This window comes from Varroa jacobsoni, unplaced genomic scaffold, assembly GCF_002532875.2.
Source record: "Varroa jacobsoni isolate VJ856 unplaced genomic scaffold, vjacob_1.0 scaffold_740, whole genome shotgun sequence".
NCBI lineage: Eukaryota > Metazoa > Arthropoda > Arachnida > Mesostigmata > Varroidae > Varroa > Varroa jacobsoni.
This window is the reverse complement of record NW_019213642.1, coordinates 261,003-275,421: the sequence shown is the minus strand read 5'-3', so window position 1 is coordinate 275,421 and position 14,419 is coordinate 261,003. Positions and strand designations below refer to the sequence as shown.

At 40.5% G+C, this 14,419-nt stretch overlaps 1 protein-coding gene across 1 annotated transcript; it reads right to left on the bottom strand.

The window, feature by feature from the left end:
• Nucleotides 1-980: 980 nt before the first annotated feature.
• On the bottom strand, nt 981-14,292 carry LOC147753106 (cadherin-related family member 1-like). Its single transcript, XM_086969482.1, has 6 exons — nt 13,660-14,292; nt 4,629-4,772; nt 3,505-3,597; nt 3,150-3,271; nt 2,857-2,901; nt 981-2,530 (listed from the first exon to the last, which is right to left on the bottom strand). Exons 2-6 carry the CDS (start codon nt 4,723-4,725, stop codon nt 2,414-2,416), a joined length of 474 nt encoding a protein of 157 aa, XP_086825608.1. The 5' UTR covers nt 4,726-4,772; nt 13,660-14,292; the 3' UTR covers nt 981-2,413.
• Nucleotides 14,293-14,419: the final 127 nt, after the last annotated feature.

The window sequence follows — 14,419 nt, the reverse complement described above, 5'->3', positions numbered from 1 at the left end:
TATATGTTTTCTGGTTATATTCTCTGAGCGTCTATTGTTTTTTATATAAAATGGGTTTCCGAAATGTCAATGTCTGTATTTTACAAGCGTATATGCAGAGCCCTCCTTATATCTACGCATAAAGTGCGCTCTATTATTTTCGTAATACCGATAGCCCAGGGCACAATAAGTGCCTTGAGTAATCGTCGTAATAGACAGCATATAGTACTAAGACTTTTATGTGCTTAATTTACACCAGGCCGGGCCCGTTGTATGCCTACGTCAGTGCTATTTTACGAGCAGATCTGGATAACGGACAAGACTATAATAGCGCCAATAGTCAAGAACCGATTCTCTTGCAACAATATTGTGTCCTGATCGATATACAAATTAGGTGAAGGCCACAGCCTATTCTCCCATCTCTCATATAGTGCTAGGCAGATTCTAACCACACTAATCACAAAAGTACACATGCACATCTGCTGCCGATCGTTACTTCTCTCGGTCGTGGACCAATGTTTAGAGGCAGCCAGAAACTTCTGCAATTGGCAGCAATATCGACTTCTGCTTGTTTCTGAAGGACTTCCCAATTACAATACACTATACGTTCATACGTATCTTAACATATGGCCAAGTTGCAACGAATATTTTAAACGAATTAAATCATAATTCAAATTGTAACACCTTGAACACGAATCATTCGTGCAAGTCATGCATAACTCAAAACCCGCACGTATAGTGGTCAGGCTTCATAACCTAAGACCCATATACATAGTCCTCAGGGTTCATAGCCTAAAACCCGCATGCATGTTCTTCAGGATTCGTAACCCAAAACCCACTGCGCAATTTCATATTTTCAAAATAACTTTAGAAAACGCGAAATCTTGAGTTTTAAAAATCACTTGAAATATCTACGGTAACGTAGAATGTTTTAAATTTTGTTTTGTCATTCGCAGGTCGAATATTTATATGAAGTTACCTGTCACAGAGGTCGCTCTGTCTGCATCCAATGCTAATTTACGTTTAATTATGACCATCTTCTACGCTGTTTCGAAGTCATTAGCTTTAATACTACTTCGCGCAGTCTTGTTTAGCACCGAACACTATAGATGCAGTTTGGCCATATAGCATTGACCCCCCTCAATTGCTGCTTTCTCTAGGGGAGATCGTATATTTGCAGTAACATAAAAATTACTTGAGAACAAGGAAGATGTTTTGAGACCCAGCTTGAGAGAAAACGCGGGTCAACGTGCGTACGTGTCTGTACGCGGGACGCACAAGTAGAGCGCGGGCCGCTACGGAGAAGAACGCGGTCTCACTGGTTACCGTGTTCACTGTTGCCTGCCGCTCGGCCAGTTTCACTGCAACGCAATAGATTCCTTCGCCTAGAATTCGGGTAATCATTAATTACCTCTGAACAATAGAACAACGGACGAAGTCGCACAGATGAACACGTACACACGGACGATCGGTGGCTTGCATGGACCGGTGCTCTGATCATCCGTAACCTCGGAGCCTCGTAAAGATTTATGGATAGGGACACCTTCTTCATCTCAATAGAGAATGCACACGACCCGGTAAGCCAGTAGCGACTGTCAGATACTACATTGACAAGAACGTACTAGCTTCAAACCAGGTAGCACAATTTCATTCGCTGCTCGCTGTTTCTGTTTCGCTGTTGTTTGCGAATGCAAAATGGCCAGCGATCGACTTTTGAATTTGAGAATCAATGGACTTAGCCTTGTTTAGTAAATAACTAGATGATAATTCTTGTACTTTAGCCGACTGTAGGACGCAAGAGGAAAGAGAGCAGAAAGGTCAGTAGTTGTTGTGGACTTATAAAGGTAATCATTGAAAGGCTTTTCTAAGTATGTATACGAAATTAGTGCTGGGCTCAGATTTACCGACAACAACCGCCTAGAAAATGACGTTAGAAATAGATTTTTCTGATGGTATGGACATACACATAGCTAGACAAGTAACGTACTCGCACGACGAGGGTTTACTTAGCGTAATTTTATTAGCGTGCAGATAGCTTTATTTTAGAATATCGATTCTAGATGGAGTCGGTTACAAGCAATGTTATAGAACAATAAACTATTGTTTCAACGCTTTATCTCTCGGAGCAGATGGAAATGTCCGTTTCAAAGATATCTCTTCAAATTTAATTGCATTAAGAACACCCCAATATAGGGTGACAAAAATCTATAATTCAAATGTTTTAAATGAAGTTTATAAGCTTCGTCGGACAACATTGACTACATAGCATACTTCTAACATAGAATGAAAGGTGTGAAGTGCTTAAAAAACTCGTTAAAAGCCGTTGGATTTTGCAAAATTTTCTGCTTTCATAAGGACCGATATAAATACACAAACGGCTAGCTATCTACTTGCTATCATTGTAAGTTTAAACGAGCAATTCTCTCGTAGACGATTATACTTCAAAGGAGAAAGAACTTACCTCGGGGACTTTTACGACGGTCTCTGTGTTTACAAACGGATTAGAAAGTGAACCGTTTGTTACCACGATACTCGAATCTACTTCGGTTGTCTGTAATCATCATTGAAAAATGCCCTTACAATGCGCATTGAATGCAGATGCACCGTCGACTGCGTCTATATGTTATTTTTTCTTACTTTAAGGAAAGTTTAATCAGTATTGGGAAATGTAGCTTACTGTGTCTGCACTCGGTGGACTATATTATGGCTGAGCGATAGGAAGCCGTTTACTATGGGAACAATAGTTTCAGCAGACTTTGGATCAGCTATAATGTACACGATGCGAATTCTGGGTCGTAAAACCTTACATGACAACGGGCAACAAATCTTGCCCGACCAGCGTCATCTTGGTAAAGGGCATGTACGCACACTACTTACCTCCTTTCCATCGGTGACAAATAATGTAACCGAATAGTTTTCTTTCTGTAAATGTAAACAATATTAATCAGGCAGATGAGAAAGTCTGTGTCATAAACAAATATCATAGTTACATTTTAATGTTAGCTAAAAATCTGTCGGTTCATCTTTTTCCAGGCGGAATCACTGTACATTCCGCTATCAATCGTGACGATTTGTAACCTAATTAAAAATCGACCGCACGTGCCGAATTACTTCCTACAGTGTAAGCATGCACGATAACGTGCATTTTAATGTTCTACCATGAAGCTTACCTTGAGTGGCGCTTTAAGGATAACGTCCGCCTGATTAATGTTAACGGAGTTAAATTCGAGCAATTCTCGACCTTCTTGATTCCGCGCTCCGAATTTTAGCGTTGTGGTATGCGAGTCTGAACCTAATGAAATCAACCTTTGTTTCTTTTAATCTGCCTCTTTTTTAGTATCGTCACCAGAGCGTAAGTTCAGCTTTATAAAATAGTAATGCGACGTTCCTTGTAAAACACAATAGGAAATCCTGAAGTAGAAAGCTACTTCACAAATTCATTAGGTACCTAGTTAATTTCGTCTATAACGACAATTTTTCGGCCAATCAGAGGACTTCTATGGCAAATTCTATATCGGGTATCACCTTTTAGCCTGTAGACGATAGTGCCGACCGGGGTAGATTTTGGTAAACGGAGGATGCGCATGTTGTGAGAGTAGTCGATGTTTGGCGCCAGACCTGCACATTTACCCGTAATTGAAATGGTAACTTGTGGATTTGTCTATAATGACGCTTTATGAAACTCTCTTCTAACTAAATTATAGTTTTGCCTTGAGCGTACTCTGGCAGTACGGTCAGTAGGACTCTTTCGTTAGCTGGACCTCGGTTATTCTTTTCACGGTAAGCCTTGACACAGCTGTTAATGTTAATCTTAAGATAATGTTAATCTTAAGATCTGCGGGGGACTCAATATAAGTTATCTGAAGGAATCTTTGCTCTTTCTACTGCTCTGGCTTCTAGGAATGCGTCTACGCCTAGAATTCTAGTGTAACATAAGATATTATCATTCCATCATCACGGGGATAGGCAGACGCTAACCCGCTTTCAAATAAACTTAGCACCGGCCACTCTAATAGGAAAAAAATGCCGCTTGTTTGAAGTCTAAAAATCATAAAGGCAAGCCCAATATTGGATTGATTCAAAACGTTTAGGTATATTGATTTCAGTATATTGGCACGAAGATTATTTTCTGGACATTATTTATAAAGTGAATCATATACAGCGTATATAAGATCTGGCTCATAATCGAGTCGACAGTAAACATAGCTTCGTTATACGATAACCTTTGGATACTGTAATAGCTCCATTACCTACTAAGACTATATATAATATAGTCATTCAACCTCATAATAGTTCGTTGACCAAAATTAAAGAAGATAGTGAAAATCTTCAAACCTGAAGATAGTGCTCTTTACATATCTACGATTCATCCTTAATCACGCCGAAAAAAACATTCGTTATTGTTCTCTAATAAATAAAGCTGGTCAGAGGCCACCGCCGCTCTAGCTTAGAAAACGATTATTAGAATGCATCTTCTTGTTATAGCAACAAGTGCGCCCATCTTAAGAGAATTCATTTTCAAGCTGCCGTTCTTCTAGCCAACGGACGGGTCATAGTTTCGCTATGGAATGAAGGCGGTTGACGATAAGCGTGATGAACAGTACATTAAGGTAGCAGAGACAATATTAATCTATAGGTTGTATTCTTACCATGTATTGGTGTGCCTACGAAATGCCATATAGTTAAAGTTGCCACGAACGAAGCGCAAGCGCGAGCGGCAGACTGGAGATGGCCTCGATGTCGCATGGTGGAGTCCTACCGGGGACCTCATTCACGAATCCGCTAATATCTCGCTATATCGGCGTTAAATCAACAAACCAATAAGAAAACGAGTCAGAGATAAATACGGTAGAGGCAGCTTGTAGCCTCTCATGGGAACCCTACGGTCAAACTTTTATGCTCATTACAAACTTTTTGCCAGCGTGGTGCCAATTAGAGTTGTTCAATTTTTCAGCCTAAACGTAAACGTGCTTCGGTGCGATTTCCTAAACACCTTCTTCTACCTTCAACGCACTTCTTCTTTTACTTTTTTTTGCAATACCCCGAATCGTGTTTCCTATGTACTTCATTTATGCACTTAGTCTATCCAAAACCCTTGCGGAACTGTATTCCGTTATTATAAAAGTTTCGCTGATCCTAGAATTCCCCCCAAGATACGTTAAGAATACTAAAACCACGTAAAGAGCACTTTGTGTATGAATACACACATAACCTTCTCGTTGCACACAGTTGAATATATTTTGTATAATATTCTTTATTGACTTTTTCATAACATAAGCAGGCATACAATAAATGGTGCATTCGTAATGTAAGCTCGACCTGTAAAATATCTAAAGCGAAAATGTTCCCTTTGCACTGCCAGCATGTGCGACTTTTCTTCGTATCAGTCAAAGGTATCTGGCAATTAAAATAGTAGATAGCATTTTAATAACAAAAATCAAACTGAGTCCTCACACGCGAGGGATTGAGGCCCGCCCTGAGACAAGATCGTGACAAGCTTGCGAGTGATCTTTGCCATGATTATAATAAAGCTTTGCTGGGAGCAGAGTTGTCTGCCAAACCCTTGGGATACTTGACCCTTTGTTATGTCAAGGTAGGTTATTGACAACGAGTCCGGCGTAGTAGCCCGATGCCCCAGACTCCAACAATGTTGGTTCCACATCTATTATATGCGTATGCATATATTTTTACGTGTATTGGCCACTGCACATGGACAAATCATTAAGCGGAAAACTGCGCGTACAGTTCATCTTAGATGTCGTTGACCTAAGCGACCGGTCGATTGGTGGGTCTACAACGTTAAGGTGACGTTGGATAGGACGAAAAAGCGGTCTGTGGCCGACAGGCTATCCAACGAAAGGGCCTAAATTATTCACTCCTTTTTGTCTGGGATAGTTGCATTTTGTTGTGTGCAATTAACAACTAACGACTAAATGACACTTCATCAATATTCTAACTAAGGAAATTTCAACGTCCTTGCCCTAGCGATAAGATTGTTTCGCTTTACGGATCTTTACTAGTCTGTAAAATAGGGGAAAATTTAGAGCTATATTATATAAAAATAGATACTATTGCTAGATACGAGAAAAAATTGGAAAAAGCTATTATACCGACAGAATACCGTAATCGTTTATTGTTAATATAAAAATGTTGTAAATAGAGAAAATCTGTACTAATAATGATAAACTGAAGAGAATGAGTAAGATATATTCGATGAGTTTATTTATGTTTACATAGATTTAACGTAGACCGAGCTGCGTGCTCGTATTAGTTAAGGGGGACGTATCGTCATTTTAGGAATGCATTTAGACCCAATGGTAACTAAATTTTTGCTCTGGATCCGACGGACAACTACTAGCTTTGTGTCGTCTTTACTATTCATTCATGCGATCTACTAACTCCTTGATCGCTTTTTAGCAAATCATGCTCGTTACAATCGTCTACAGGAAATATCCGAGCACCGTTCACGAATGTCAGCCTCGCTAAATTTCCGAGGGAGGGTTATATATTATGAAACAATGTTAAATAGGTTTGATACGATAGTGGGCTGGCAAATATGTTGGAAGCCGTTTGTAAGAATGTACGTTTATATATTCAACAAAACATTACCGACATTGGAACGCGACTGTCACGGACACTTTAAGCGAAAATATATATTATATGATGTTAGAATCAATAGAAATATGTTTACCTATACATAGATTTACCGATAAGTGTAGAAATGGGGCCAGTCAATATCCTTTCGGTTTCGTCTTCCTCCTTCGGGTACGTCACCTTTGTCCTCATGTCAGTGTCAAACAGAGACACCGATACAAAAAGGTTCCGCAGCACCAAGGTAACTGTAGGTGCATGCGAAAGTATCACAGAGGATTAACGGTCAGGAATAATGAGACAATTCTAGGAGCTTCAACGAGGAAAGTAGACAATAAAACACTACAGGAGAGTGGACAACAAAAGCCCTAAAGGAGACTCGCAGTCGAGCAAACGCCCACGAGGCCAATAGCTAGGATCGCATATTCAGAAGTATGCTGCTGAGGTAAGGGTGTAGCAGGACGACTTGGCGGCATCATACAAACCTAATTCCAGTGGTACCAACTTCGAATCAGTTACCTTTGCGACATCGAAGGGTAAAACTACAGCGAAGTAGCAGGTTGAGGCAGTATCCAGCCTTTCCGCTTTAGGGCAGTCCAAAGCCAGATAAAGGAAGGCAAGAGGCCATTGCTGCTGCAGGACTTATTGATCTATTCTAACCTTTGAGGCTATCAGGGTGTGCAACCAGCAAATACTCGATTTGTTCGTGAAAATAACAAGGGGCAGACCCTGACTAGAGTGAGGAACGGGAGGTAGATGTGTTCAAGTCAAGACTAGCATGCTTCACCAGGACTATCCATTACATCGAAGAGCCAAAATGAAGGGTCACCGGTAGTCCTTCATACTCGTATGACGGATGCCAATTTGGTTGAATGTCTGGACTGATTCCGATGCATCAGTGCATGCACTCATTCAAGTTATCGAGCGTCATTAAGTTCAAGCAATTATATTCTTCCATCTCTAACGCTACGGCGACAATGGATGCAACGATCGACAATTATGTAGTCTGCCAAAAAAGACCTAAAAATTCCCACAAATATAGAACTAAAAAGGGAATCCTAGGTACATATACGAAGCTTTCTTTCACGCAATGCTGTTTATGATTAAATATTACTGATGTAAAGGGCGATATATTCATGTTAACTTATTTTGTTATTATACGCATGTATGCAAATTTACGGTCTGCATGCGTCACAGTTCATACTATAAAGGTGAACTTTTGCGCCGTGCTAATTCGTCTTCGAAATGGGCACTTTTTTTTATTCAAGTTTTACATCGTTATTTAGCTGGATTGCAGTCTGTTTTCACTTTTATATTACTGAGATTAGTATTCACCTTCCTACAATAGTCATCGACAGAATCCATGATCGCACGTGGAGAGATCAATAAATGCGAACGGTATATTTCAAATTGTCGAACTGGGCTGCCGTTGACTCGAAATTTCTGGCGGAAATTTACAAGCGTTCCTTTACACATTGCATCAAGCCATCGAAGGCAGATCCTGATGAAGAGGACAAGGAATTGCTTTATCTTCGAGTGCAGAAGATATCAATAAGGGCCACTACCTAAATCCATAAAAATTTCGCGTAATTCATCTAATGAGATCGTGTGGTGGTGTGGCAGCGAGTGCAACTCGTGTTAACTCTCTTAGTAAAAGGTGCCGCTGCCATGTCAACCGGATGTCTTCTATGGTATGACACTCTTCGGAACTTTGCAATTCGTTTTCCACCCTATGATCTATTCGAAGATCGTTAGTTCCGTCTAATAACAATACACGTAGCTATTTGTTACAAAAAGCTAATAAAGGAGTGAAAAACCCACTGCTGAATGAAACACCTAATGAACTCAATAATAAAATGGTAGATGTCGACTTTATGAAATGCTTTGAGTGCCTTGTGCACTTCCTTAGCGCGAATCATTTAATAGGATTAAGTAGGATAGAAGTATTACAGTCATCAATAAGTTACGGATTTTTAACTAGCCTCTTCAGCGTGATATTAGAATGCAGTTTTTCATTTCATAGGTATACATAATTATTGTGTACATCCATAATATGGAAGTGCAGTCACACTTGCTGTTAGACAGGTTATATATAGCCTAATGAAGACAGCTATAGTCGTAAAAGCCTGATATCGAAGTAGGCGCTGTTTGCTATATCCCGTATTGGCGTGTTAAATCATCAACAGCAGGTATCGAATAGCCCTGCACCAACAGGTGCAGGGCTGTTCGCACTATCGGCAGGGGGCAATCGTTTCCGGGAACGTGATCGCCGGGTGTCTGACCAGTAATGTGCTGCAATCCGTGGACGGTGTACCGAGTACACGGCATGCTAATTGGTTCTGCCACTGTCCTGCCAGGCGGAATTGGTCATTTTTTCCCATCCAATCGAATTCCAGATCGATCTTTGGTTCGCACTTGTAGCTGAACTATTTACACTGCTTCCTTTAAGTCCAACCCTAGTTCCTCAACGAGCAGCGGTGTGTTGTGGAATAGGAAGGCTAGTTTGGTTCTCACTAAAGCATGCAGGTCCAGAACTCCGTAAAGGTGTCTGGCCTTACTTACTTTACCATCAATAACAGAGATACTTTTAATAGAAACACGAACCCGAGTAGAACGGGCATTTTCTTTACTCGAGAGATAGATAAACAAGCAATAATCAATCAGAAATCTTAACCGTCGACTGAGAAGTTTTACATACTGCTACTAAAATTGATAAATATTGAAGGAAAACTTAAAAAGGAATCCATTCCGTCTAGACAACGGAGTAACTCAGGCGTCGACTGGAAATGCTTCAGTAATAATAAAGGGAGACCCGTGCCAGTTTGGAAAAAAGGGTTAGGAACAAGAACTGGATCTTTTAGAAAAAGGCATTAAGCCGCAAGACGCACAAAGTTAATTGCAAAGAACCTATCTGGTAAATAGTTACGAAGCCATTTATATCACTTTGACAGGATATGAGATATGTGTATCGTGAATAACATAATCGAAAACCTTATGAGCATCGAAAAATAGACCGCTGCAGTCCCACTCTTCGTAAACAAAGTGGTACACTTAATCACTGAGCACAAATTTATCTCTATTAGAATGCCCTCTACTAAATAGTAAGTAGGACGAAGGCTGTTCCACCGAGAAGAAAGGAGGCCGGCGCTGTGTAGTAGGTATAGAAGCTGAAGAAGGATATAGTTCCGGAGAAGCTTTGCAATTCGTTTGACGAAACACGTTACCTCAATCGGATAATAAGGGTGAATAGAATTTTTCACCTTTCTAATCTTACAGCGGAGCTCTAAAACAGTGTAAACTTAAAGGCGGATTTAACTAGCGCATGCTAGATTTGTTTACCTTAAATGAAGCGCATATCGCTTTAAACATTTTCACACGCTTTAACAAACTGCCCAGTGCTGATATTCGAAAGCGAGAAAGGCGGGACGAGCTGTGTAGCTTATAGAAACAGACCTGAGCCAAGAGCTTGGCAAGGATAAAGTATTCATCAGGACTTCTTTCCTATTACGTGTTTTGCAACGGGAACGTGTTTCGTAACTGAACGGTAGAATAAGCGTTCTAGCTCATTATAGCTAATGCGGCCTTTGTTTGCCGATGGCCGCGTCCATTCGTCAAATGTGGCCCCTGCAGCACGACTATTCCCAGGTTTCCTGCGTGCAAATAGCCTTTGCAAATGGTTTGCTCTAGCACTCTCAGTTGTAAATAGTTTTGTAGATTGCATTTGATACACTCGTGTATATAAACAGCAATTGGGCGAAGCTCCGTTCATGCCCCCTTTTATGAAAGGGTATTGATTCAACTTGAAGTTCGGACAAACCTTATTTTTCGATTACACGCAAACAACTAGCTCCCTTGAATACATGGTAGATGCATTCAACGAATGCGGGTAGGTTCCTTTACATATATTGGCAGCACAAATGGACCACACTGAATATAGCAAATACACACATGTAAGACCAGTGCTTCAGTTATCCCCGTACGCATGCACCTGTTTGTTTTTTATTTTCACTGATGCAGCCGATTAGATGAAGTCTGTAAATTTGCCAAAATATATATTAACAGAATAGCTCGTGCAGTACGTTCTGTAAATGCGATCATTATGCAAATTCTATGGTCTCGCTGTATATTGTCGATTGAAACGTCGCAGTTAGAAAATCTTTGCTCTTTTTTTCGTACCACATCGTTCCCTAGCTTAACGGCTCGGGGTTTGATCTGAACTAGCACTAAATTAATATCAATGTTATGTTTGACTGCCTGTTCTGTTGCGGTTAAGGACGATCCCCGGACGAACGGAAAGTTCTGCTTAATAAGCAACTGTATGGGGACATTTACATTAGTTTCTCGTCCTACATAAACATTATTTTCGGCAAAACTCAACACTTTGCATTGTTTTTGCAGCTTATGGATAATCGTTAACGGAAACTTGTTGTCTTTAAACTGAAAAGTAAGTCAAATAGGACACTATTTTCAATGCGAAGGGGGATTTCGGTGTAAATGATTTTTATAGGAACATTAATTTATTCTTCTTTTGTACGTACTTATTTATCTTCACCCCTGTTAGAGGAATTAAATTGTTGTTGTATTTTTGACAAAGTGAATTGGCCATAAAATCTTGCACGTTAATGCTTGCTTTTACGTTACGCTAAACACGTAATTTAATGCAAGATGGGGCCTTGCTGAATCGAAGATAAGTAAGAAGCTCTGAAGGAAATATGCTTCGTTCGTGTAATAAATGTGTTCTAGTGCGAAATATAAGACTGCCACTGCATTTCTTTATTTTGAAGGGTCTATAGCGTGGATACGCTTGGCGAGCGCTACCCCAGTAGAAAGACTGCCGCATGGCGCAGGCCTGTGTAACCCACAGTTCTGAGCGCAAATAAGATACATAGGGAGTGTGAACGATCAACAAAGGATGAGGACGAACAAAGAAGGGCTTTGTGGTTAAAGAGACGTTAAAGTGTTGTTAAGAATGGGTCCGTGGCGAAACAAGAAGGCGTGAAAAGCAGGGACAAAGGCAAAATGTACGCCGAACGGAGCGTACTGGCAGAGATGCCCTGTTCCCAGGATAGGCAGCAACCTTACCGCACCTCCTTTTAAAGTAATTGACGGCTTTTAGATGCTTCTCCACGTAGCTGTAACACATTCAATGAGCCACGTGGAGAAGCAGCTTAGAACCATCAGGGAGGCGACAACGAAGAGGTCTTGAAGAGACCAAGGAATCTAGAGGGTGCTGCATTGGAGGCGGCCAGGGGAGCCAAACGAACAGTCAGCTTGACGCCTATTTAGCGACCCAGCGAACGAACAAATATGGTAGTCGCCAGCCACATCCTGTACCAATGGCCGCAGCACGACTTCTACACTTGCATAGAACCCATTACGCGAGCATGGCCACAGATTGTACACAACAAATTACTAATGCGTATTTTCTCGCAAAATACACACCGGTAGAAAAAAAGCATCCTATAGATGAAACTAGTCCCACACCAATGTTGTTTTGGAGCCTGTTATTCATTACTTGTCAAGGCCTTATTTAGGACTATGTAGAAGTCGTGCATATCCGGCTCTTCCATATCAAGAGATATCCAAACGAAGCTGTTTACTTTTCTCTAATACAGTTAATACGGCTGATTTAACTCAAAAGTAAGATTTCCCTTATCTTATTGGGGACATTTTATCTACTTTGCTACTTCCGCAACTTGTTCCCTGTTCGGCTTTAAAATATCGAGAATTGCCGAGCAACACATCCCAAAACCGCCTTAGTAAATTGAACTTTACACACATCACAGTGTCCTGATAATGGCCAAGCTTTTTTTTTTGTCACGGAATTGTCCTTATAGATACGAAAGGCAATGAATCTGCATATTCGTCAGGCAAACTGAATTTAGTGGACTTTAGTATACACTTAGTCGTATTCTAATTTAGGTGATCACAAGGCTTAAAGAATACTAACTGTGCATATTTATTTTGTGTCATCATCCATTTTTCAAAAAAGACTGTTTTTACTAGTTGACCTTATCGTGATTCTTAGCGGACAAAGCTTGTAAATATAGAGAAAGAGGAAAAGTGGACCAATACGGATCTTGAAGCTTCATACGAGCGTTTCGTCGATCTTCGAAAATGCACTTGGTACCCCAAGTAGTCCCTCGGTTTCTGTTAAGATTAATATTCTGTTCTTATTATATATTATTCAATAAAGATTTCTGTTCATGCCAAATCGAAGGCGCTCTTAACATTAAATAAAGAGTAATTACGGCACTAACTGCATATATTTTATTCACTTGTAAACCATTATATAGTTATTATCGAGATTTTTTTTGTCATAGCCACATATAACAATCATAGCTATTCCCAGGATAATAGTAACTAGTGGCAGACGTGGTATTTACGTTGGTACTCGAAGGCATATTAAAATTTCAATCGGTAAACTAGAATAAGCTTTAAGTAGCATATAACTAAAATTTGTACACTGCGGGATCAGACCACAGAAACCACAATGGTTTTATTGCAGTTAATGCGCCTTCTGCAGACATCAAGATTGGCTGCGAAAGGAGTTTCCAAAAGCAAAAAAAAAATTTTTTTCAACACAACTGGCTGTTTCAGTTTAAATATGCTTCTAAAGAATAGTAGCTCGATTGTGCTTCAAGAATCTAGGTTCCGTAACGTACCGATCGATTCCGTAACGTACGACTTTATTTCGCACGGACTGCAAACTATTATCGTTTGCCGTATGTAGACTGAACTAGAGGTGTCACAATCTACTGAAGGCATGTCAGACCTAAGCCTCTAGATCAGAAGCTATTGGCTTTTGCATGTATTAGGCGAGTGTCCTAAGTAGGCCAGACTATCGAGCCATAGCAGCAAAGACGACGTTCGAGACTGCCACTATAATAATAGTAAAGCTTCAACGTAGAACAAATTCTAATTCCAAGTAAATCCAATAGTACCCAACGAACGTAAGCTCAAGTAATACTATGAGCCATCTCGAGTGTTTATGTATATTTCGAAGATTATGGCGAGTAACGTTTATGAATTTCGAATGTTACATAAATAAAAAATTTTCACGTACGATCCGATGTGAATCGAACTTACGATATATGATTCAGCTTCTCTAGTGGATTAACGACCTTTACAGGAGTCATTGGTTGTAGAACGCGTACGCTGTAAATGCTGGAGGCAGTGATTGAAAGAAAAATGCATAATTTGTTTAGGAGCTGGTTGATCACATCGTATTACGCCACGAAGCCTTCCGTAAATTCCCGAAGGCCGTGCTGCGTAGTACCTCACTTCCTCGAGTGATTCAGAAACCAGCACGCTATGCTTTCACCGTTTATAGGATAGCCACGATCACTCTGTTGCTTGAACCAACGCCGCCATCTGCTCACTAGTCTGGATTCATGATTAGTTAGTCACTAGAGAACATTATCTGCGCAACGACTGCTATGCTACTGTGGGACTCAATCCATTCTTTTAATGATGTTTTCTTTTACTTTTGTTACAACACGCTCACTTACTAGTACGTCACTTTGCCCAACCTCTGTCACGCCACCTTTTATCGATCCTAACACCAGCTTCTATCACAGTTATTAGTGACTCGCAAGCAATTTAAAACGAAACACTTCATATATAATTCACCAATTCTGTTCAGTATAAAAATCGACGTCACTAAAAATGCTAGACTGCTTTTCACGCGAAGTGAACTCGAGAATCCTGAGCGTGAACACTGAATTCGGCGAAACAGGTAACTTCTTCACGTGACTGTCAAGCAGCCGTGAATGCTGAGCCGATGGTGGCGCCGTTACGAGAGAGGGTAAAACTTGGTTGGTCCGTTGCCTGGTCCCTGCCCTTCGTC